The following is a 27,264-nucleotide window of genomic DNA, read 5'->3' as shown; positions in this document are numbered from 1 at the left end:
AACCCTAGAAGAAAACCTAGGCAATACCATCCAGGACATAGGCATGGGCAAGGACTTCATGTCTAAAACACCAAAAGCAATGGCAACAAAAGCCAAAATTGACAAATGGGATCTAATTAAACTAAAGAGCTTCTGCACAGCAAAAGAAAGTACCATCAGAGTGAACAGGCAACCTACAGAACGGGAGAAAATTTTTGCAATCTATTCATCTGACACAGGGCTAATATCCAGAATCTACAAAGAACTCAAACAAATTTACAAGAAAAAAACAATCCCATCAACAAGTGGGCAAAGGATATGAACAGACACTTCTCAAAAGAAGACATTTATGCAGCCAACAGACACATGAAAAAATGCTCACCATCACTGGCCATCAGAGAAATGCAAATCAAAACTGCAATGAGATACTATCTGACATCAGTTACAATGGCGATCATTAAAAAGTCAGGAAAGAACAGGTGCTGGAGAGGATGTGGAGAAATAGGAACACTTTTACACAGTTGGTGGGACTGTAAACTAGTTCAACCATTGTGGAAGACAGTGTGGCAATTCCTCAAGGTTCTAGAACTAGAAATACCATTTGATCCAGCCATCCCATTACTGGGTATGTATCCAAAGGATTATAAATCATGCTGCTATAAAGGCACATGCACACGTGTGTTTTTTACGGCACTATTCACAATAGCAAGACTTGGAACCAACCCAAATGTCCATCAATGATAGAGTGGATTAAGAAAATGTGGCACATATACACCATGGAATACTATGGAGCCATTAAAAAGGATGAGTTCATGTCCTTTGTAGGGACATGGATGAAGCTGGAAACCATCGTTCTCAGCAAACTATCGCAAGGACAGAAAACCAAACACTGCATGTTCTTACTCATAGGTGGGAATTGAACAGTGAGAACACTTGGACACAGGAAGGGGAACACCACACACTGGGGTCTGTCATGGGGTGAGGGGAGGGGGGAGGGATAGCATTAGGAGATACACCTAATGTAAATGACGAGTTAATGGGTGCAGCACACCAACATGGCACATGTATATGTATGTAACAAACCTGCATGTTGTGCACATGTACCCTAGAACTTAAAGTATAATTTTTAAAAAAAGCATCAAACCACATATAAGGGAATCTCCATGAGACTAACAATGAATTTCTCAGCAGAATCTTTGTAGGTCAGGAGAGAAAGGAATAAAATAGTCAAAGTACTGAGAGAAAAAAAAAAAAGAAACTGTCAACCAAGAATCCTGTGTCCAGCAAAGGTATCCTTGAAAAATGAAGGGAAAGTAGTCTTTCTCAGAAAAACAAAAATGGAGATAATTCATTACCACTAGACTAGCCCCACAAGAAATATTTAAGGGAGCCCTACACCAGGAAACAGAAGGACAACATCTACCATCATGAAAACTTAACAAAAGTAGTGTAGAGCAGATACACAAAACAGGAATAGGAGTGTTGTTACTCTAAAAAAAAAAAAAAAAAAAAAACTACCTGATCATAAAAGAAAGTAAAAGAAGAATAAAGGAAGAAAGGATATTCAGAACAATCAGAAAACAACAAAATGACAGGAAGTCCTCACCTATTAATAACAAGCTGGAATGTCAAAGTTTAAGCTCCCCCAACTAAAAGATATAGACTGGCTGAATGGCTAACAAAAATAAGACCCAGATGTATGCTGTCTACATGAAACTCATCTCACCTATAAAGACACATAGACTGAAAATAAAGGGATGGAAAAAAATACCTCATGCAAACAAACCAAAAGCATGCAGGAGTAGCTACACTTACATCAAAGGAGAGTTTAAGTCAAAAAAACATGAGACAAGAAAATTATAATAAAGGAATCAATTAGGCAAGAGGATATAACAATTGTAAATATCTATGCACCCAACATCAGAAACCAAAATATATAAAACAAATATTATTACAGCTAAAAAGGCTAATACAACAATAGTTGGGGATTTCACCACTCCCACATTCAGCATGGAAGAGATTATCTGGACAGAAATTCAAGAAACATTGGATTTAAACTGCACTTTAGACCAAATGGATCTAACATTTAGAGAACATTTCAGGCAACAGCAGCAGAAAATAAATTCTTCTCATGAACACATGGAACATTCTCCAGGATGGACCATATGTTAGGCCATAAAACAAGCCTCAAGAAAGTTTTAAAAATTGAAATCATATCAAGTATCTTCTAAGACCGCAGTGAAAATTAGGAATCAACAACAGGAACTTTGGGAACAAATATGTGGAAATTAAACAACATACACCTGAATAACCAATGGGTCAATGTAAAAATTAAGAAAGAAAGTAAAAATTCTTGAAACAAATGAAAATGGAAAAACATACCAAAACCTTTGTGACACAGAAAAAGCAATGCTAAGAGGGAAGTTTATAGCAATTAATGTCTATACCTGAAAAGTAGAAAGATGTTGAATAAACAACCTAAAAAATCCACCTCAAAAAACTAGAAAAGCAAGAACAAACTAAACCTAAAATTAGTAAAAGGAAAGAAAGAATAAAGAGCAAAGCAAAGCAAAATGAAATAGAAACTGAAAAAGACAATACAAAGAATCAACAAAATGAAAAATTGGTTCTTTGAAAATATAAACTCAATCAATAAACCACTAGCTAGTCTAACCAAGAAAAAGGATGCAAACAAATAGAAGTAAAAAAAGAGACATGGCTGGTCACGGTGGCTGACACCTGTAATCCCAGCACTTTGGGAGGCCGAGGCAGGCAAATTACCTGAGGCCGGGAGTTCAATACCAGCCTGACCAACATGGAGAAACCCTGTCTCTACTAAAAATACAAAATTAGCCAGGTATGGTGGCTCATGCCTGTAATCCCAGCTACTCGGGAGACTGAAGTAGGAGAATTGCTTGAACCCGGGAGGCAGAGGTTGTGGTGAGCTGAGATCACGCCATTGCACTTCAGCTTGGGCAACAGAAGCAAAACCTCATCTAAAAAAAAAAAATTACAACGGATGCAACAGAAATACAAAAGATCGTTAGAGACAATTATGAGCAACTATACAATAACAAAAATGGAAAACCTACTGGAAATATATACATTCCTGGACACATGCAACCTACCAACATTGAACCAGGAAGAAATAGAAAACAAAGATACCAATAACAAGTAATAAGATTGAAGCAGTAATAAAAAACTCTCCCAATACAGAAAAGCCCAGAACCAGATTTACTGCTAAATTCTAACAAACTTTTAAAGAAGAAATAACACCGGCTTTGCAGGTGTCACCACTGGGAGCCCTGTATTATCACCCATGATCAACCCCACCATGTTCTTCGACATCGCCGTCGATGGTGAGCCCTTGAGGTGTGTCTCCTTTGAGCCTTTTGCAGACAAGTTTCCAAAGACAGCAGAAAACTTTCATGCTCTGAGCATTGGAGAGAAAGGATTTGGTTATAAGGGTTCCTGCTTTCAGATAATTATTCCAGGGTTTATGTGTCAGGGTGGTGACTTCACACGCCATAATGGCACTGGTAGCAAGTCCATCTACAGGGAGAAATTTGATGATGAGAACTTCATCCTAATGCATACAGGTCCTGGCATCTTGTCCATGGCAAAGGCTGGATCCAACACAAACAGTTCCCAGTTTTTCATCTGCACTGCCAAGACTGAGTGGTTGGATGGCAAGCATATGGTCTTTGGCAAGGTGAAAGAAGGCATTAATGGCCAGGCTTGGTGGCTTACACCTGTAATCCCAGCACTTTGGGAGGCTAAGGTGGGTGGATCACAAGGTCAGGAGATTGAGACCATCCTGACTAACAAGGTGAAGCCCTGTCTCTACTAAAAATAGAAAAAAAAAAAAATTAGCCAGGTGTGGTGGCAGGCACCTGTAGTCCCAGCTACTCAGGAGGCTGAGGCAGGAGAATAGCATGAACCTGGGAGGCGGACCTTGCAGTGAGTTGAGATCACGTGACTGCACTCCAGCCTGGGCGACAGAGCAAGACTCTGTCTCAAAACAAAAAAAAACCAAAAAAAAAAAGAAGGCATGAATATTTGTGGAGGCCATGGGGGACTTTGGGTCCTGGAATGGCAAGACCTGCAAGAAGATCACCACTGCTGATTGTGGACCCTCTAATAAGTTTGACTTGTGTTTTATCTTTTTGGTGTTGTTTTGTTTTGTTTTGTTTGAGATGGAGTCTCACCCTGTCACCAGGCTGGAGTACAGTGATGCAATCTCGGCTCACTGCAACCTCCAACTCCCTGGTTCAAGAAATTCTCCTGCCTCAGCCTCCCAAGTAGCTGGGATTACAGACACACACCACCACACCCAGCTAATTTTTGTATTTTTAGTAGCGACAAGGTTTTTTCCATGTTGGCCAGGATGGTCTTGATCTCCTGACCTCATGATCCACCCACCTTGGCCTCCCAAATTGCTGGGATTACAGGCATGAGCCACCGTGCCCAGCCAACTTGTGTTTTATCTTAACCACCAGACCATTCCTTCTATAGCTCAAGAGAGCACCCCTCCACCCCATTTGCTCACAGTATCCTATAATCTTTGTGCTCTCACTGCATTTCCCTTTGGGTTCCATGTTTTCCTTGTTCCCTTCCATGCCTAGCTGGATTCCAGAGTTAAGTTTATGATTATGAAATAAAAATTAAATCACACAAAAAAAGAAATAACACCAACTTTTATCAAACTATTCCAAAAAACTGAAGAGGAAGGAATTATTCTTAACTCATTCTGTGATGCCAGCATTACCCTGATACAAAACTAGACATAATCAAATGAAAAATAAAACTACAGGCCAATATCTTTGATGAAAATAAATGCAAAAATCCTTAACAAAATGCTAGCAAACTGAATCCAGCAACACATCAAAAAAAAAAAATACGATGATCCAATGGGATTTATCTCAGGGATGCAAGGATGGTTTGACCATACACAAATCAATAAACATGATACATCATTTCCAACAGAATGAAGGACAAAAACCATATGATCTTCATATTAGTCCATTTTCACACTGCTGTAAATAAACCTGAGACTGGGTAATTTGTAAAGGAAAGAGGTTTAATTAATTCACCGTTCCACATGGCTGGGGAGGCCTATGGAAACTTACATTCATGGCAGAAGGCAAAGGGAAAGCAAGAAGCTCTTCACATGGCAACAGGAGAGAGAAGTGCAAGCAGGGGAAATGCCAGACGCTTACAAAACCATCAAATCTCAGAGAACTCACTATCAGAACAACATGGAGGAATCTGCCCCCATGATCCAATCACCTCCCTCCCTCAACACGTGGGGATTACAGGTCCCTCCCTCAACATGTGGGGATTATAATTCGAGATGAGATTTGGGTGGGGACATAGAGCCAAATCATATTAATCTTCTCAATAGATGCAGCAATCGCATTTGCTAAAATTAAACATCACTTCATGATAAAAACAAATTTAGCATAGAAGGAACATACTCAGTGTAATAAAAGCCATATATGAGAAACACAGCTAACATCATACTGAAGAGGGAAAAGCTTAAAGCCTTCTAAGAACTGGAACCAAAGTTGCCCACTTTCACCTCTACTAATCAACATATAGTACTGGAAGTCCTAGCCAGAACAATCAGGTAACAGAAATTTTTAAAAGGCCTCCAAATTGGAAAAGAGGAAGTTAAATTGTCCCTCTTTGCATATGAATTGACCTTATATTTTAAAAACCTGAAGACTCCAGCATAAAGCTCTTAGAACTGATAAATGAATTCAGTAAAGTTATAGGATACAAAATCAACATTAAAAAGTCAGTGGTGTTTTTATCCACCAACAATGAACTAGCTGAAAAAGAAATCAAGAAAGCAATCCCATTTACAATCACTATCCCCCCTACCAAAATACCTAGGTGTATATATATATATGTATAGGAATATGTATATATATAGGAATATGTATGTATATATATGTATAGGAATATGTATATATATATAGGAATATGTATATATATAGGAATATGTATATATATAGGAATATGTATATATAGGAATACACACACACACACACACACACACATATATAATATATATATGGAGATAAAAGACCTCTACAAGGAAAACTATGAAACACTGATAAAAAGAAATTGTAGAGGACACAAACAAATGGAAAGACATCTCATGCTCACGGACTGGAAGAATCAACATTGTTAAAATGACCATACTACCCAAAACCATCTGTAGATTCAATGCGATCCCTATCAAAACGCCGATGATACTCTTCACAGAAATAGAAAAAACAATCCTATAATTCATATGGAACCACAAAAGATCCCAAGTAGCTAAAACAGTACTGAGCAAAGAAAACTGGCCAGGCATGGTATCTCATGCCTGTAATCCTAACACTTTGAATGGCTGAGGCAGGAGGATCGCCTGAGCTGAGGAGTTCAAGACCAGCCTGGCCAACATAGTAAGACCCTCATCTCCACACACACACAAAAATTAAAATTAGTGTGGTGGCATGCATCTGTAGTCCCAGCTACTCAGGAGGGTGAGGTAGGAGGATCATTTGAACCCAGGAGGTCAAGGCTGCACTGAGCTGTGATCATACTACTGCACTCCAGCCTGGGTGACAGAATGAAACCCTGCCTTTAAAAAAAAAAAAAAAAAAAGCTGGTGGTATCACGCTGCTTGACTTCAAAGTATACTACAAACCTATAGTAATTAAAACAGCAGCCAGGCGCAGTGGCTTATGCCTGTAATCCCAGCACTTTGGGAGACCAAGGTGGGCAGATCACGAGGTCAGGAGATCAAGACCATCCTGGCTAACACGGTGAAACCCCGTCTCTAATAAAAATACAAAAAATTAGCCAGGCGTGGTGGCATGGCCTGTAGTCCCAGCTACTCGGGAAGCTGAGGAAGGAGAATCTCTTGAACCCGGAAGGTGGAGGTTGCGTGGGCCAAGATCACACCAGTGCACTCCAGGCTGGGCAACAGAGCAAGATTCCATCTCAAAAAAAAAAAAAAAAAAAAAACCAGCATGGTACTGGTATAAAAACAGACATATAGACCCATGAAACGTAATAGAGAACCTAGAAGTAATTCCACATGTTGACAGCCAACTGATTTTTGACAAAGGTGCCATGAACACACATGGGAAAAAGGATCCCTCTTCAATAAATGCTACTGGGAAAACCGGATATCCATATGCAGAAGAATGAATGTAGGCCCCCTAATTCTCACTGTGTACAACAATAAAGAGTTGGATTAAAGAGTTAAACATAAGACCTGAAACTAGCCAAGTGTGGTGACTCACACCTGTAATCAGGCAGGAGCATCGCTTCAGCCAACGAGTTCTAGACTAGCCTAGGCAACATAGTGAGACCTTGTCTCTGCAAACAAACAAACAACAACAAAAACACCTGAAACTATAAAACTACTACAAGAAAACATACTGCAAAGTCAAATAGTCTTTTCCTAGACTGAACTCCTGGGCTCAAGTCATCCTCCTGCCTTGGCCTCCCAATGTTAACCCCACAAGAGATTGTTTATACAGTCACAATTTATTTAGATCTATGTCCGTTTTTACCATTGTTGCTTTTCATCCTTTCTCTTGCATTTTTAAACTTTCAACTGAAATAATTTTTTCTTCTTAGACCAAAGAATATACTTTAATATTTCCTTTGGTTGGTCTGCTCTGGATGAATTACCTCAACTTTATTTTGCCTGGTAATAAACAGTAGTTTTGCTGGGTATAGATATTTAGTTAGTTGTTTTACAGCACTTTGAAGGTATTTTTCCATTGTCTTCTTGCTTCTGTCATTTCTATGGAAAAGTTAGCCTTATGTTTTGGTGTGTGGTTTTTCCACTAGCCACTTTTTTTTTTTTTTTTTTTTTTTTTGAGGCAGAATCTCACTCTGTCACCCAGGCTGGAGTGCAGTGGCATGATCTTGGCTCACTGCAAGTTCTGCCTCCCGGGTTCACGCCATCTCCTGCCTCAGCCTCCCGAGTAGCTGGGACTACAGGCGCCCGCCACCATGACTGGCTAATTTTTTGTATTTTTAGTAGAGACGGGGTTTCACCGTGTTAGCCAGGATGGTCTCAATCTCCTGACGAGATCCACCCGCCTCGGCCTCCCAAAGTGCTGGGATTACAGGTGTGAGCCACCGCGTCTGGCCTCCCACTAGCCACTTTTAATGATTTTCTTGTTGACTTTGGTTTTTAGCAGTTTTACTATGATAGGCCTAGAGATGGTTTTCTGTGTCTTCTTCCTGGTTGGTGTTTGCAGGGCTCAAATCTGTAGCTTGATGCTTTTCATCATTTGGGAAATTCCAAGGCATTATCTCTTTAAACCTTTTTCTGCATCATTCTTTCTTCTTTGGAACTATAATTACACATGCTTTTAACTATATAGTCTATATTTACTACTGTCTTCTCTATAATCTGTTGTATTTTTCTTATATATATTTGTCTCACCTATATTCCAGTTTACTGTTTCTCTGATTTTGAGTTCTTAGTTTCACTATTGTACTTTTTGACTCTATAGTTTCTCTTTAGTTCTTTTCAGTTCTGCTATGCCCTTTTTAAAATTTTCCTATTCCATGCTGATATTCTCAGACTTTTTTTTTTCTTTTTTGAATCATCTTGAACATTTTAAACATAGTTATGGGCCGGGCGCGGTGGCTCACGCCTGTAATCCCAGCACTTTGGGAGGCCGAGGCGGGCCGATCACGAGGTCAGGAGATCGAGACCATCCTGGCTAACATGGTGAAACCCCGTCTCTACTAAAAAATACAAAAAAAAACTGAATCCAGCAACACATCCAGCAACAGAGCGAGACTCCGTCACAAAAAACAAAACAAAACAAAAAACAAACATAGTTACATTAAGCTGTACATCTAATTAACCCTTAATTTACAACCTATGTGTCTGTTTTTGTTATTTCTGCTGACTCTATTTGTGTTGTCCTGTCTCATTTGCTTGCATGTTTATTTATGTTGGATAATTACATCCGTGATAACTCTAATTTCAAGGACAGATAAACTATTTATTCTTATTCCTTAAGTACTGTTCTTTGGGGGTTCCTGCCCAAAATGTGGAAGTTTTGCTAGAGTATCCCAACCTTGGCATTCCCTTACCCTAATTTTTGTCTCCCCATCCCTTCAAGGCTGTTATAAGTACTGCTTAGACTCTTGACCTCCTGTTCTGGAATAAATAAACATTTCCAGGGTTAAGTGGTTCCAAATGCTTGGCTCATCTCTCTGGTTTTCCATCTTCTGCTACATCTTGGCTTAGATTGTCTTTTTAGCTTTATGATAACTTCAAGACTTTTTATATTTTGCCTTTTTTTTTTTTTAATGGAGTTTCGCTCTTGTCGCCCAGGCTGGAGTGCAATGGCGCCATCTCAGCTCATTGCAACCTCTGCTTCCTGGGTTCAAGCGATTCTCTTGCCTCAGCCTCCCAAGTAGCTGGATTACAGGTGCCCGCCACCATGCCCAGCTAATTTTTGTATTTTTGGTAGAGACGGGGTTTCGCCGTGTTGACCAGGCTGGTCTCGAACTCCTGCTCTCAGGTGATCCGCCCGCCTCAGCCTCCCAAAGTGCTGGGATTACAGGTGTGAGCCACCACGTCCAGCTTATTTTGGCCTTTTTTTTTTTTTTTTTTTTTTTTGCAAGAGAGTTGTCAGCATTACCTTTTCCATCTTTTCTCTTACCCCCACTAACTATTCACCCATTTTAATACGGCTTCTGTCTCATTTCATTGAGCCTGATTTTGTTCATTTTCTCACCCACATCCTCCATGATGCCAAATCTAATAGATACATTTCAGTTCTCATGCTTTTCTCCTCTCAGCAGCAATTTGACATAGTTAACTATTCCTGTTTTATGCTTTCTTGCCTTGCCTTCTAATCTTAGGGTTTTCTACCATCTCAAAACACTTTTCTTTTTTCTTTCTCTTTTTTTTGAGACAGAGTTTCACTCTTGTTGCCCAGGCTGGAGTGCAATGGCATGATCTCGGCTCACTGCAGTCTCCACCTCCTAGTCAAAAGCTCACTTCCTTTTCAATGTTTCACTAAGTCTTTCTCCTTTATCCAATTTTAATTTTTTGTTTGCTTCTTATAAACAATTTTATATAAATGCATAAATGTGATCATGACTGCTTATTTTTTAAGTGAAACCTTTTTTTTCTTGAATTTTGGTTACTCCCCACCTCTCTCAATCAATCCCACTCCCATTCCTACTAGGCGACTCATGTCATTATACTTGTTTGCAACCTCTATTTCTCTCCATGCTTGTATAATCATATACAGAAAAAAAATCTGTAAAGACATACATACATACATTAGATAGGATGCTCTGCCATTGTTTTATAAAATTGTACTATATTATTTCTTGACTCAAAAATACTTCCTGGAAACCTCTCCAATTCATTCTTCTGAATGGCTGAGTTGTAACTCATGATGTATAATAATTTATTCAATCATTTATCTGTAGATGGGCATTTACAATTTCCAGTTTCTTTTCTTCCCCACTATGAACAATACTGCAATAAATGTCCTTGTATATATCCTTATATACCAACACTAACACCTTTATTCTCGTGGAATAGATTCCCAAGAGAAGAAGATATGTGGGGCATATTTTTAAAAGCTTTATTGTAAGTACGTTTTAAAATCTTTATTGTAAGTACATTTTAAAATCTTTATAGAAGTTTAACATTCTTTTAGAACATAACATAAAGATAAAAATCATATAGGAATATAGCTTATTTTTCACAAACTGAATTGTCTTTGTGACCAGCACCCAGATCAAAAATAGAAAATTACCAGTCTCAGAAGTTCCTTTCACGCCACCTTCTAGTTACTAACTCCCCTGTAAAGTGCGCATCTTGTGAACTTCAAAGACTATATATATATTAGGTTTTGCCTGTTTTTATAAAATGGAATTTTATAAAATTCCTACTTTATAAAATGGAATGTTTAATACTGTCAAATTGGTTTCCTAAGAACTTTTAATACCTATTTTCACCATCAAAGTGTGAGGTGGGTACTCTTTCTACCACATCTTAGACAAAAATATATCATTGCTTCTTTTTTTTTGCTGGTTGCATTGTTAAAATAATTTCCCTAACTACTAATTAACTTATTTTAAAAATTGGTTGGCTCTTTGGATTTCCTCTTCTATTTCTATTATTTGTCCATTTTGTGATTAGCCTGGCTTATCAATTTGTAAGAGCCCTTTACATGTATGTTGGCTCTTTTCATCTACATTGCAAATATTTTCCCCAAATCTATTGTTTGTATACTGGCTTTTTTAATGGTGTATTTTGCCATACAAACTTCCTAGTCAAATATGTTTGTCTTTTGTTTTATAACTTCCAAATTTTCTGACTTAATTAAGGATTCTGTTGGCCTTAGCCGGTCAGAAATGTTGTAGCTTTTTGGGGTTTAATTTTAGGTTCCCTTTCTACTTTCTTTACAAGCTGTCTAGTTGATCTTACCCATTTCCATAGCTTTAAATCTCCCGCATGTGCTCATGATGTCCACATGTATATCTCCAGCCCAGCCCTCTCCTTTGAGCTGCAGTAATATGAATCTCACTGCCTACCATCTATGAAGGGTATGCTAGGTCCTGGGGGAGACAGTGGTATGTGGTCCCTACCCTCATAACTCACTAGAGGAAGTAGGTACTATGTGTTAAATTGAAGGGATGCCTGGGAGACTTGATATATTGCACATTTCATATTGCTATAAGGGAAAGGCAACAAAGGATTAGTTCTGTGATATATGTAGAACTACTACAAATCTATTAGAAATTGTCAAACAACTCAACAGAAAAATAAGCAAAGGAAATAAAAAGACAATTCTCAGAAAAGGAAACCTGAATCGACAATAAACATGTAAGATACTCAAAAAATAAAGTGAGAAAACAAAATGAGAAAAAATAAGATTAAAATGCAATATTGTTTAAACCCTCAGATTGGCAAAACTTTAAAAGCCTGACCATATATCAAGTGTGGTGAAAATATTAGGAAAAGAAAACTCTACTACTGGCCAAAGTATACAACAGCACAACTGCCCTGAAGGGCAGTCTGGCAAATGTCTAATAGTATTGAAGATGCACCTACCCTTTGATTTAGCAATTCTGCTCCTCAGTAGACCTGGAACAGTGCTTCTAAATCTTTGATGTACAAATCACCACGGGGGTCTTGTTAAAACACAGATTCTCCTTCAATAGGCCTGGGGAAGAACCCGTGATTCTTAATTTCTAACAAGCTCCCAGGTGATGTCATTGCTGTTGGTACAGGGGCACACTTAAAATACCAAGACCCAAGAGAAACTCTTGAACATAAACTCAAGGGACATACACAAAGATGTTCATTAGAGCCACTGATGTGTTGATGATCATCTGAAAACTAGGGGTATGTGCAGCTAAATTTGTATGGTTGAATGCAAAAGTTAAAGGAACTGGAGATATACATACCAACCTAGATCAAAAAACATTGTTGAGTGAGGGAAAACCATGATGTAGGAAGGATACACAGAATGTGATAACATTTAAATTTTAAAATAATACTGTACTTTTTTGATATATATCAAAAAATATATATCAAAAGTAAAATAATACAAACTTGCACATGGGAATGATAAACATCAAATACACATTAGTGATTAGTTGCACAAGGGAGGGGAAGGGAACAGGGAGGGTATATGGGTATTCAGTTGCATTGGTAATGCTTTAGTTATTAAACTGGGTAATAGGTACACCTAGTTTAATAATACAGCTGTGTTATATTTTCTATTTTTTTGTACATCTGAAATATCTAATTAAATAACTAAGACAAGTAATAGCCTCAAGTTTTAAGGTGAGGAAACTGAGGCTCAAGAACTTAACTTGCTGTGCCAAACTTCAGATCTAGGCTATACTCTTTCCACATTATTGTGCTACTTTGAATTAACAAAACGAAACAAACGTGGATTTACCATGTCAAAGGCAAGACTATATTCCTGGGGTTGGTCTCCATAAAGACGGAATCAAACCGTACTCGCAAGTGTTTGCTTAGGTACACGACAACCCCTGCAAATCACGGATTTTGACCTCTAGTAACTACAGTTCAAAGCCCAATGCCTAAAAATAATTGCTTTGCTTTTGGACATGACACAAAATATTTTTCTAGCAGATAAAATATGGCCATTAAAAGAAGACTTTTACTCAAGAAAAATGAAAACAAACCACAACTCCCAAATCCATGAAAGCAAACCCAAATGTGAGTTTAACAAGCCTCAGAGTCCCTGTTAGATTGTTTCCTGGTCTTCCAATGGCATTGAAGCAAAACTAGGGGGTGGAATGGGAAGACCAGGGAGGTTTTTTGGTAAAAATCTTTTATAAACTTAAATTTTTGTTTTATTTTGTAGAGACAGGGTCTCACTATGTTGCTCAGGCTGGTCTTGAACTCTTGGGCTAAAGCAATCCTACTGTCTCAGCCTTCCAAAATGTTGGGATTAGAGGCATGAGCCACCAGCCCAGCCTTGTAAACGTTTTTGTAAAGGTAGTACGCTAAGCTGCCAGTGGTAAAGAAAGACTTCAAAATAAAAGGTGTTAGAAGAAAGAAGGAGTCAAGGCTTTTCAATACACCCACGCTGCCGCCCTGCAACCCTGCATGTTGCCTGCTGGGTCCTGGCCTCTCCAAAATGTCTTCCCTCACTGCTCTCCTGCCCCTCAATTTCTCTTTCCTGCTGTTAGAACCTGGTTCTGCCTCTGTTCTGCCCCTGTTCTGCCCAAAATCTCTTCAAAATATGTTAATGACAGGGAGATCGTAGTAAAGGGCCTAAGTCTTAGTATCAGAAAAACCTGGATTTAAAATCCTATGCCACTACTGAGCAACTCACTCAGCCTGAGACAGTCTATCTATCTATCTATCTAGACCAGTGCTGTCCAACAGAACTTGGTGTGGTGACGGAAATGTTCTATATACTGTCTGGTATGATAGCCACTAGCCACATGTGACTGTTGAGCACTTGAAGTGTAGCTAGCGTGACTAAGAAACTGAATTTTTGATTGTACTTAATTAACTTAAATAGCCATGGGACTAATGGCAACCATATTGGACAGAGCAAGTCAAAAAAATGGAGAATGCCCCTTCACACAGAAGATCAGCAGTGATAACAGATGTGAAATGCCCCAATGTGGTCTACTATTAAACTATATCCTGCCTTGAAAGACTTTCAGAGTATTGAAGTGACCAACCCTCAGGCACTTAATGTACTGACTTGGCTGGTCTTTGTGAGTATGCCTGCACAGGCCGATTCAGTCACAGAAGCACTAACAAACACTGGTGCCACATCCAGGCACAGATACGTAACTCAGACTTTTTAAATACTGCCTGAGGAAGCACTTGATACAATCTGGTGTAAAGGAGTTTGCTTCTTTTCCTTTTGGTTTATGTCTTCACCATGTTAATTAAACAAAACAACTACATTTTCAGAAACCCACATTTTAAATTAAATTCTTGTGACACTATCTGAAGTTTCCTTAATGTTTCCAAATAAAAAAAAGTTTCTCATTTTCTTCAGTTAAACTAATTGTATCATTATGTACCAACTGCTTTAAACTAGAGAGAAAACCTATCTGCACAGGTTAAAAACACATAAAGACTTACCCATACATATAAACACAAATCAAGCAGATTTTTAAAAAAGTATTTATTATAGTAAAGGTTACTGTTGTAAAACATTAGTGACTTTGGTCCATATCTTATTTGCCATTTGTCTTTAAAACATTTTACATTATTTGCATCATAAATTGTAATTTTTATGACTGACTATACATAATTGGTTTTTTTCCTGACCCTTGGAATGTTAGTTTCATGTAACTTTTTAAAAAATTAAAACATTGCAGACTAAATGTACTGATAAGTACATACTGAACACATTTAATTACCACAGTAATTAAAAAGTCCTGATCTTTACTTCTTAAGATGAAAATTCATTAACTTGCAATCTCTGGGATTTCTCTATTATCCACAATGAGAGTATGAATAATCCCTTCTTTCCGCTTCCCACTACTGACAGCCTTTATGTAACAGTCATGGTTCCCGATACTGAAGTGAGTTTCAGTCCCATCATCTACAAACTCACCCTGGAGCAACAAAAGAAGAAGGAATTAGTGGTGCAGAAACTTTTATCTCTGTCTAGAGCATTCACACCATCTAAAAGTACTAGTAGTGCAATAAAATAATGTATTAGTTAAACAATAAGCTTTGAAAAACAAAGTCTAAAGCTTGTACTTAGATGCTTTTACATTTCTGTTATGAATTGAAAGTTTCCTTTTCATAACCCCTACAATCCTTAAGAATCTTAAATTCTTGGGGGAGGAATATAAACCTCATGACTATGTGTCTATGTTTTCAAAAATAAAAATGATAAATATGACATTTATTAGTTATTTATAATATACCTCAAGTGATCTACCCACCTTAGCCTCCCACAGTGCTGGGATTACAGGTGTGAGCCACTGCATCCAGCCAGGGATGGAGTGTTCTTAGCCACTCTGAAAATCTGATTCCTCTGGGTATAAGGTGGCTTACAATAAAATATACATATAACAAAACCAAACACCACTAAATCTATACCTGTTCTGTTCAATATAGTAGCCACTGGCCACATGTGGCTATTGGGCACTTGAAACTGACTAGTCTGAAAATAGATATGCTGTTTAAATATAAAATAGACACTGGATTTAGAAGACCTAGTATGAAACAAAAAAATGTATAAAATAACTTTTTATACTGATTACATGTTAAATACTATTTTTGGTATATTGATTTAAATCAAATATAATATTTAACTTCACCTAAAATTTTTTCAAATATGGATACTAGATAAATTAAAATTACACATGAAGGTCCTATCTGTGCCTCATATTATGCTTTGATTGAGTAGCAGTGATCTAGAGTAAAAAGATTAGCGCCAGGTAGCGCAGAGAAGGAAGGAAGAAAGAAGAGGCTTAGAGGATAAAAAAAAGATTTATGCCAGAAAGCAAAGAAACCGAAAATCAGACTTAAACCCCCTGGCTATTAGCTTCCTGGCAGCCAAAGTAGATAGAACAAGGCCCCCCAGTTAACAATACCAAGCCAAAGAAGGCACAGGATGCCTCAGGGAGAGAAGCCTTTTCCTAGCTCTGGGAAGGATGTGGCCCGTGGCTCCTTATGGGAGGTGTGCTGAATACCACAAGCATGTCCTTGGGTGCAGTGTGTTCTTGTCCCCATTTTTAATATTGAGCCTTGAAAAAAGACTTCGGAAGAAAGGGCAAGAGTTAGGTAATATAATCTATATACGTAGCTTCTTGGCAATTGGACAAATATATAATTTTGGCACGATGCTTTGAGATAAAAAGGAGAAAATAAGCTGTAACTCACAGGCAACAAGATGAGTTTGTTGTGGGTACGTACAGTACTGGGGAAGGCTGCCTAGATATGGGGCTGCCCAAACTGCCCTGCAAACTAGGTTGTAGTTACAATGAGAAGGCAACTGTGTTATAAAGAGCTATTTTCCAAACACATGTAGTTTCCTGTTAATTACTACAAAACAAAGACATGTGGATGAATATTATTTTCACCTTTTTACAACCACAACAACATTCCTTGTGTATGTGTGTGACAGGGTCTTGCTCTTGCCACCCAGGCTGGAGTACAGGGGTACAACTGTAGTTCATTGCAGCCTTGAACTCCTGGGCTCAAGCAGTCCTCCTGCCTCAGCCTCCTGAGCAGCGGGGACCAGGTACACACCACCATACACAGCTAACTTAAAAAAAAAAAATTTATAGAGATAGGGTCTCATCATGTTGCCCAGGGTGGTCATGAGCTCCTGGCCTCAAATGATCCTCCCATCTTGGCCTCCCAAAGTTACAACTGCATTTTTTTTTTTTTTTTTTTTGAGACAGGGTCTCACATTCTGTTACCGAGGCTGGAGTGCCGTGGTGCAACCTTGGCTCACTGCAGCCTCAATCTCCCTGGGCTCAGGTAATTCTTCCACCTCAGCCTCCTGAGTAGCTGGGACTATAGGCATGTGCCACCATGCTCTATTAATTTTTGTATTTTTAGTAGAGAGGGGTTTCGCCATGTCACCCAAACTAGTCTCTAACTCCTAGGTTCAAGCAATCTGCCCGCCTCAGCCTCCCAAAGTGCTGGGATTACATGCATGAGTCACCTTGCCCAGTACAACCATATTCTTAATACCATAAAACAGCATTCTCTTTACATGTGCACTGGAGAATTTCTTGAGTATAGGAGGAAATGCGATTCAAAAGTGCTGATTCCCTATCTAGAGAATTCCAGGGTAGGAAAAAAAGAACAGGAAGAACCACCAGGTATGGCATTGGGCACACAGTAGGTATCTGATCCATGTTAGTGGTAACTGGAGTTTTTCCAAAGGGGGCCATAAAATACTGAAGCACTCTCCAAGCCTCTCTGCATAAAAGAAGTCTCTATCAGTAGATTTAACCCAGAGAGCAGCTCAAGCACTCAATTTAGAGTGAGCCCAAATTAAATTCTTCAGGACTCAGAAACAGAAAAGCATTCATCTTTGTAACTTTTAAATTTCAATTGATTGATTAATTTTTTTAGAGATGGGTCTCACTATGTTGCTCAGGCTGGCCTAAAACTCCTAGGCTCAAGGGTCCCTCTCACGTCAGCCTCCCAAGTAGGAAGCCACTACAGACCTGTGCTACCACGTGTGGCTTCATCTTTGTAATTTTTGATTTCTGGCTTTGTCACCTCCTCAGAAACAGCTATCAGACCAAGTAGGTTCTAGGTGGTCTTCTGAATGAATTAATCCCAGACCTCCTTTCCTCCAACTACCAAAATCACCTTTTCTCACTGTCTTAAACCTATACTATACAAATGAGATAAAAGCAACTACAACATGCAAAATGTGACCAGAGAAGAGAGCTTCCGATTATCTCTAGCCCTGATGTTCACATCTGGAGCCAGCATGAAAGGTGGGTCCCAGGGATAGCACTCCCTGCTTGGCCCACAGACCCCATAAGACATGGGGATTACCACCCAGTGATTTTGGCTCCTAGTCCCACACTTTCTGTTTCCCACTGTCTCCCCTGTGCACACTACTACTGTTTCACTCCTGCTTGAAATTCACTCGTACATTCATCCCATCCACAGCCATAGTAATCGAAGCACCTGATAGCAAAAGTCAAACACACTGGAGTCTATCTAGATGGGGATTTCAGTGTGCCTGGCCACAGTGACTGGGGTAGCCTCTTTCTCCTCGCATTGGCACTGCTGGTCTAAAATTCCACTTGTCCTCTGGGGTTCGTGAGAGTGCCCTTTCCTGTTCGTCTACCTTTGTGTCATCTGATACTGTATCACTCATTTTACAAAAATCTCGCTTTCAGAAAAGAACCATCTGCTTTGAGTGTATGGTGTAAAGCATTCCTAAAGTGTGATCTGTGGACCAGTAGCATTAGCAGCACCTAGGGAAATGTTAGAATTAGCATTTTAACAAGATCCCTGGCAATTTCTGTGCATGCAAGTTTGAGAAGCAGTGATAACGCACCACTTCAAATGGATCAACACAAGAGGACACCAACCTTTGGGGATATAATTTTTTAACTAGGGGCTCTTTTAAGTATTTTACTTGCTAGGTATTTTACTTGCTATGCTGGAGCCTGGTCCAGGACAGGAAAGGGAGAGTATGAAGCTAGTGCCAGCTAAGAACATAAGTTGTTTCCAAACTCATGGTACCAGGCACCATCTGGCAAAGGTTTTCAGAATCTGAAGTCAGGAGTACTTAATCCCTTTTTTGTTTTTATCAAGAGGGCCTTGATTCATTATAAAATCTCTATAATTAGGAAATGCAGCAACAATTCAATGGTAACTTAGACACATGGCACTAAGAGTCATCAAATAGTCAACTTACCGCTGTCTCCAATTTTTTACCATTGCACCATACGTCCATAGTATCTTTTTCTGTAAAGATAACATAAAAACTTTAAGTTATAATTCTGTGATTTAAAGATAAAGTTAACTTTTCCTATTTATTACTTTAGGAAAGGATTGATATACCAGATCTCTAAAACTCCATTAATATTCCAAAACCCAACACTTTTTCATGGCTTTCATGGCTTGGAGACTCTCCTAAAATTTGAAGGAGCTGTGTTTGTTCTTTGTTCATAAAACTATAATGAAACAAAACAACCTTTTAAGAGAAAGTTATGGTCTTAATACAAATTGATGAAGCCTTATGAAACAAAATGAATCCAAAAGGACAATCTTTAAAGAAGGATGCATACAGGCCGGGCGCGGTGGCTCACGCCTGTAACCCCAGCACTTTGGGAGACTGAGGCAGGCGGATCACAAGGTCAGGAGATCGAGACCATCCTGGCTAATACAGTGAAACCCCATCTCTACTAAAAATACAATAATTAGCCGGGCATGGTGGTGGGTGCCTGTAGTCCCAGCTACTTGGGAGGCTGAGGCAGGAGAATGGCGTGAACCTGGGAGGTGGAGCTTGCAGTGAGCCGAGACCACACCACTTTACTCCAGCCTGGGCAACAGAGAAAGACTCCATCTCAAAAATAAATAAATAAATAAATAAATAAAAAAGAAGGATGCATACAGATGAATGTGAGGAGGGACCCTTCCATACAAAATGCCCTTCAATATTGACCAGATGACTCCCCTGCCTCCCACACTCACCCAACTGGGTGATGGCACAAAGAGACCACTGAAAGCAGCTGCCACGGGGTTTATATAGGATAGACAGCATGTCCGCTTTAGAAATCTAGTCCAGCTTCTTACTAGGTAGTACAATAATGTCTATTCCTTTTCATAATGGTTTCAGTTTAGAGAAAAATTATTGGATTACAAGTAAAAAATAGGTATAGCTGGTGGACTGCACACTAAGGAACAATATGGAACAAAATGCTGCCCCGACACACTTAAATGGATCAGTTAACTTGCCATAGCTCATCTCAGGGTGGAGGAGTCCCCAGAGCCCCTTGCAAATGTTAGTGTCCTCAGGAGTAGCAGGAGAGAAGACTACACTAATCAAGAAGCCAGAAGTTGAGCTTTGGGTATTATAGTGAAGAAGAGAAGGAAGTATGGCCTGTACGTGCACAAGGAGTCCGGGGGTCAGGTTTGAGGCACCAGTCCAGGGTCTGACTGCCTGGCCATCTGCTCCAGGAGCACAGTCTAAAGGGGGTTCTTTCTCTCCCCATACCTTGAGATGGGAGCCTCACTTAGAGATGGGAGAAAAGCCTTTGAGGTGCGCTAGATGGAAAAAGAGAAAGCCAGAGGGGTCCAGGAGATATGCGCAGGGGTCACCTCAGTGGCAGCCTTCGTAGAAAGCTGCTATAGTCACAGGTGCAGGTAAACTCAACTTGTCCCAAGACATGATCAGTGCACACAGTGCTATGATAAACCACGATGATGGTAGAAACTGGTATTTTACTTGCTATGCTTACTGAACATGTACGTGTACTCAGAGTTTCTACAATAGCGTATTAGCATGCCTCTGAAGAACACTACTAATCCAGAAGCCCTAAAAGAAAATGTATTAAATTTGACTACATAAAAGTACAAAAAAAGGCCAGGCACGGTGGCTCATGCCTGTAATCCCAGCACTTTGGGAAGCTGAGGCAGGCAAATCACAAGGTCAGGAGTTCGAGACCAGTCTGGCCAACATGGTGAAACCCCGTCTCTACTAAAAATACAAAAAATTAGCTGGACATAGTTGCGGGCGCCTGTAATCCCAGCTACTCAGGAGGCTGAGGCAGGAGAATTGCTTGAACCCGGGAGGCAGAGGTTGCAGTGAGCCAAAATTGCACCACTGCACTCCAGCCTGGGCGACAGAGTGAGATCCTGTCTTGGGGAAAAAAAAAAAAGTAAAAAAGCCACAGCACAATTGAAGAAAAATGCACACACATTAGCAAAGTCATGTAATAAATGACAAACTCGGAAAAAAATATGTCAAACTCACAGCATGAACAAAGGACTAAACTTACTAATGTGAAGACTATGAGAAATCAAGGAGAAAAAGACCAACAACCAAAAGAAAATGGGGCAAAGGGCATGAACAGGCATCATGACAAAGGAAATACAAAAGAAACTTAAAACTAAGATGCTCAACCTCACTTATGAAAAAGACAAAAACAACCCTGAAATACCATTGCTTCACCTAGCAGAATGCCAAAAAATCCAAAAGTTTGGCTACATGTTCTGCTGGAGAACCTGGGGAAAATAGCTAACGGGGTTACAAAATGGTAAAAGTACCATGGAAGGCAAATGGGCAAAATCTATTAAGATGAAAAATACAATTAGTCTTTGACCCAGAAGAATAGAAGTCCTACTTTCCTACTTCCAGAAATGTGTACTAATATAATATGTGTCCTGTTCCAAGAGGCATGCAAACAAAGCTATTCATGCAGCATTGCTTCTAACAGCAAAAGATTAGAAACAGCTCAAGTGTTCATCAGTTGGGAATGAGCTAAATACACCATTTACTATTGAAATTTACTCTGCAGCTATAAAAAATATGAAAAAGTTCTTTAGGTTCTGATATAAAAGGATCTTCGGAATATAATAAGTGAATAAAGCAAGATGCTTTTATGTGGTAAGAGAGAATATGTGTACTCTCTTGAATCTGAATAAAGAAACACTAGAGTGACACTAAAAATGGTTATCTTGATGGGGGAACATGGCAGATGGGAACAGGGATGGAAGCAAGACTTTTTAATGTGTCTTTTAATAGCATTTTGATTTCTGAATCTTGAGTATGTAACCTATTCAAAATGGTATGTTAATAAAAGGACATATCTAGCTGATAAAATTTCAAATCTATTATGACTCAGTGGTGGATTTAGTGACTCATGGGAGGTGCTGCTGCATGTTCATCTTGGAGCATCTCCTCTTTGCCTGCGGATTCCCTCAGCCGCATGAACAATAGCTAGGGACTTCCCAGGTGAGTCCTGAGCAGGTTATGTTCTGTAAATGCTATCAGAGAAGAGAAACTTTTCAGAACAGAAAGAGAATTTCCTTCCAGCGTGAAGTTTCATATGTACTTTCCTCCTGCCAGCTTTATTTTCCTCCCATGGTATTCAGTGGTGTGGAGACTACAAGAGCTGAGAATGCTAACCAACCCTGTTTTCATTGCCCTTATATGCCTCACATTTTTTAGGTGGTGAAAAAAAATGCACATGATCTTTGAGGTCAGGTCTCAGCATCACTCTTTACTAGCAGTACCCTTTGGCAAGTCACCACCACTCTGAGCTTCCATTTCCTCAGGGGCAAATGAAGATGATACCACCTTTCCCATAGGCTGTTATAAGGGTTAGAAATAATTATATAAAGTGCCTAGTATAGTATCTGGCACATAATATGACCTCAGTAAATCATAATGTTTTGTTATTCAAAGCTTTTTTGTGGCCTTGCTCTAATTTCTCAATATAAAATTTAGCAAGTCATATAATATTGTTATTTGAAACTTGCCACATAACATATAAGAGTGAATTTTACCAGGAGACTCTAGATAAGCCCATTCTTTGCCCATGAGTAGTAATAATCACCACAAATAATATTTTTAAATTATTATCAATTTTTTTTTTTTGAGACAGAGTCTTGCTTGGTCACCCAGGCTGGAGTGCAGTGGCGCAATCTCAGCTCACTGCAACCTCCGCCTCCCAGGCTCAAGCAATTCTCCTGCCTCAGCCTCCCGAGTAGCTGGGATTACAGGTGCCCACCACCACGCCCAGCTAATTTTTGTATTTTTAGTAGAGATGGGGTTTCACCATGTTGGTCAGGCTGGTCTCGAACTCCTGACCTCAAGTGATCCACCTGCCTTGGCCTCCCACAGTGCTGGGATTACAGGTGTGAGCTACCATGCCCAGCCAAATTATTAAAATTTTGAGGCAGGGTCTCACTCTGTCATCCATGCTGGAATGCAGTGGTGCAATTTAGCTCACTGCAACCTTGAACCCCTAGGCTCAAGTGATCCTCTCGCCTCAGCCTCCCAAGTAGTTGGGACTACAGGCATGTGCCACTACACTTAGCTAATTTTTAAATATTTTGAAGAGATGAGGTCTCCCTATGTTGCCCAGGCTGGTCTTGAACTCCTGGGCTCAAGCGATCCTCCCACTTCGGCCTCCCAAAGTGCTGGGATTACAGGTGTGAGCCACTGCACCTGGCTGACAAATAATATTTTTAAAGAATTCACAATGTGAGAAACACTGTTAAGTACTTTACATGTACTAAATCAATTAAACTTCACTCATATCACAACTCTGTGAGGGAGTTACATTATCCCCATTTTACAGATGAGGAAACCAAGGTTCAGAGGTTAAGTAATTCGCCCATCACACAGCTCTGATCCTGGAGCCTGCATTCTTCATAACTAATCTGTAAAATGTAGGCTGTAGTCAGCATAGTCCAAAGTTTGATGGATCTTGGAAGCAGAAGTGCAAGCAATATCAATAACATATGCAATTTTGCCTTTACCTCAGTAAACAACTCTGGTCCCTTATCCCTTCCAAACAGCAAAAGGGACAAGTTGGGGCTGAACTCTGTCTCATTTCCAGGCTCATGAGGGATTGCAAATGGATAAAGAAGAGTAAAGGCAGACAAGGAGTAAAAGCAGAAAAATATATTTTTTAAAGACCCGAGATAATTCACAAGTAGATAAGCAGGCCCCTGGACATTTAAAAGAGAACTAACTGTATGCTAGGCATAGCTCAGGTAGTCTCTTCCATTTCACCTAGGAAAAGTTAATATCAATTGTATTACAAGTTGGCAAAGCAGGTGATTAAGTACCTAAAATTAATTTAAAGGCCTGGTTTCATCATCTGTTAAAGTCCCATATGTTTAAGTGTGTTGACACTAATCATAATCCTTTTAAAAACTAAAATTTCCATTATTAATGAGATCCAGTGGTTCTAAAACTTTATTGCAGGTTGAGTAACTATATTCCTAAACATATCACTATGAAATTTGGAAATATAAGGGATAAGATGAGCTCCCAAAACCTTCTGGAAAGAAAAAAATGAGATTCAGATTGGCACAAAACTTTTCATTTAAAACAATGGAGAATAGATGCTACTGGAACAAGGGTTTCAAAAATTCTGAGAGAAAGTGAGTTTGAAATTAAAACTCTGTACTGAACAAAACTATCAACTTAGCATGAGGATCTAAGTAATGTTTATTTCTTAGACACCCTTTATCAGGAGATTACCTAAGGATATATTCCAGTAAACAAAGATGAAAGCAGGAGTTGTGGGGTTCAATAACTGGAAGAACAAAAGGGTTCCATGAAAGAAAGCCTAGGGTGGCCACAAAGCAGCAGACTTGGATACTTAGAACAGGAGGGCAACAGACTTCCAAGAATATTGTTGTTAAGAATGAAAAGAAAGGTGGGCACAGCTGCTCACACCTGTAATCCCAGCACTTTTGGAGGCTGAGGCAGGAGCATCACTTGAGCCCAGGAGCTCGAGATTAGCCTGGCCAACATGGCAAGACCCTGTCTCTACAAAAAATTTTTTTAAAGTTAGCCTGGCATGGTGACATGGACCTGTGGTCCCAGCTACTCGGGAGGCTGAGGCTGGAGGATCACTTGAGCCCAGGAGGACAAGGCTGCAGTGAGCCATGTTCATGCACACCACTGCATTCCAGCCTGGGCGACAAAGTGAGACTCTGTCTCAAAAACATAAAAGAATGAAAAGAATTCCAAGCAATAGAGAACACGAGTAAAACTGCTAACAGACATAGGAATATGGGCAAAGAAAAGATATATATCTGCTTCCCATAAGAAAAGAGAAACCCAAACAGAAAAGCCTAGAAAAACAAACAAAACTCTTCAAAAAGTCCTAGACTTTGACAATTTTGATCTGATGCAGTCCTAAGCCTATTGTTATCTAGGAAAATATTGCTTTCTTACTGATAAATCCTAAATTTCCAACTGCCTTTAAGATATATTTATAAAGAGAAATACCAAATAATACCAAAATCTACATCAATATTACTTTTTTTTTTTTTTTTTTGAGATGGAGTCTTGCTTTTTTTGAGACTGGAATGCAGTGGTGCGATCTCGGCTCATTGCAATCTCCGCCTCCTGGATTCAAGTGATTCCCCTGCCTCAGCCTCCTGAGTAGCTGGGATTACAGGCATGTGCCACTATGTCCTGCTAATTTTTGTATTTTTAGTAGAGACGGGGTTTCACCATGTTGGCCAGGCTGGTCTCAAACTCCTGACCTCAGGTGATCCACCCGCCTCAGCCTACCAAAGTGCTGGGATTACAAGCATGAGTCACTGCGCCTGGCAATATTACATTTTTTTAAAACCTAAATTTATAATCCTCAAATCCATCACTATAAAACCTGGCTTAAGATATCTTATATATAAAATGGTGGATTAAATGAATGCTTCATTTACTCAGGACACATTAGAAATACACCTGCTGGACAATATACACACCTGCTAGACAATCCCAAGCAGATGGGAAACAAAATTTTTTTTTAATGTTTCTAAACAAATGAAATACACCTGCACTTACACTCCTTCTTCTTTTCAAACCTCCATAGAAGGTCTGAATAGTTACAGGAATTAAACAGACATTATAAAAAAAAAAAAAAAGTTCTGCGGAAACAGCACTAACTTACCCAAAACAATTCTAAAGTTCTCACCATCCATGTGTAATACCCAAGTATTGGTGGTTTTTGATCTGTCCTCCATATACTTCTTGAGACTTTTCCCATTAATTTCCAGAGTATATTCATAAGCAAAACCACTGATAGCATCTATATTTATGGTCGCTTTTGTCTTTGCAGCTCCAACATAGAATGTTTCTTTGCCCACTAATTTGAACATCCACTCTTTTCTTATCTCTTCCTACATAATAAAATAGAAAAATATGAAACAAATGGAAGAAAAATTGATATCTAATTTTAGAAATAACGTAAAGTGAACAAAGGCAATGCCATTTAGATATAATTTCATTGCCGGGAGTGGTGGCTCATGCCTGTAATCCCAGCGCTTTGGGAGGCTGAGGCGGGCAGATCATGAGGTCAGGAGTTTGAGACCAGCCTGGCCAACAGTGAAACCCCGTCTCTACTAAAAATACAAAAAATCAGCAGGGCGTAATGGCAGGTGCCTGTAATCCCAGCTACTTGAGAGGCTGAGGCAGGAGAATCGCTTAAACACAGAAGGTGGAGGTTGTGGTGAGCTGAGACTGTGCCACTGCACTCCAGCCTGGGTGACACAGCGAGACTCCGTCTCAAAAAAAAGAAAAAAAAAAAGATGTAATTTTATTAATTTATGATGCCAAGGTTTTAGAAAATAAAAGCATTTTAAGTTTAAATATTACATGCTATATTCCATGAATTCTATAACTATGTTTGCTTTACACAGCAAAATGATACAGATCAAAAACATGACTACAAGAAAAAAAAGCCCTGAATTCACATATGAAGATGCTACTTTAACAAAATCAAGTTTCTCTATATATCATATTTTACAAAGTAACATATTTTCTTCCTACCTTTCCATCTACATATACTACTCGTTTGCCTGATGTAGTCCCATGTTCAAATTCGATCTTGTGGACTCCGTCACTTAAAGCAACATCCCAAACAGCTACGAGATCTGTCATTTTTTCTAGGCTGTAAGGAGGGCTAAAGGAATAAAATAAAGCAATTATAGTAGGCCAAAATACTAATTAAATAACCAATTAATCCTTCCAAGATGAAAATATTAGATTAAAACCTCTAAAATGTCAAAATATTAAAGTGACAGTACCTAAGAAATTCTACTCACAGTACATGTAACTATTTTCTCCCTCTTATTCACTCTTCCTTTAAGATACAACTACTATATATGGGTACATAGTCCGATTACTTCTAAAAAAAAGCCACCTTAATATTAATAGGATTAAGAATGCATCAGTTTATCCTGGTCAGTATTCTAGGTTAGGCTACAGTATAGTGCATGGAAAGGTCAGTAAAAAGTCTTTATTCTTCTCCCACCAGCTCCCATGTAAAAACCATGGTATTTAATTTTATTTCTCTTTTTCAGGTCTAATCACTCTAAAACAAGAACTCTCCAAACCTCTCATACTTAAACTCGCACTAGGGATTTGTTTTAACAAAAAGATTCTAATTTATTATACTAAGACAGAAAAAAGTCATGGAAGAAATGCCCTATAATAAAGATAAAAATAATTTTTAAATGTTATAAAAAATATTCTTGGCATTATTACAGGAAATCTTATTTTAAAAAAATAAAGGACTTTGGGCTGGGTGCAG

At 39.1% G+C, this 27,264-nt stretch overlaps 1 protein-coding gene across 5 annotated transcripts in view; it reads right to left on the bottom strand.

Moving 5' to 3' along the window:
- Positions 1–8,209: 8,209 nt before the first annotated feature.
- FAIM (Fas apoptotic inhibitory molecule) overlaps positions 8,210–27,264 on the bottom strand; it is a 32,635-nt gene continuing 13,580 nt past the window's right edge. For all 5 annotated transcript variants that reach the window (XM_003826546.6, XM_008951946.5, XM_034957493.3 and 2 more), the window contains 4 exons: positions 26,502–26,634; positions 25,624–25,852; positions 18,897–18,946; positions 8,210–15,102 (listed from right to left, as the gene is read on the bottom strand). In XM_003826546.6, the coding sequence (XP_003826594.1) occupies positions 14,953–15,102; positions 18,897–18,946; positions 25,624–25,852; positions 26,502–26,634 (562 nt within the window). In that variant the 3' untranslated portion in view covers positions 8,210–14,952. The remainder of the gene's footprint in view (positions 15,103–18,896; positions 18,947–25,623; positions 25,853–26,501; positions 26,635–27,264) is intronic.

This window comes from Pan paniscus, chromosome 2 (genome assembly GCF_029289425.2).
Source record: "Pan paniscus chromosome 2, NHGRI_mPanPan1-v2.0_pri, whole genome shotgun sequence".
Taxonomy (NCBI): Eukaryota; Metazoa; Chordata; class Mammalia; order Primates; family Hominidae; genus Pan; species Pan paniscus.
This window is presented reverse-complemented; position numbering and strand designations above follow the sequence as displayed.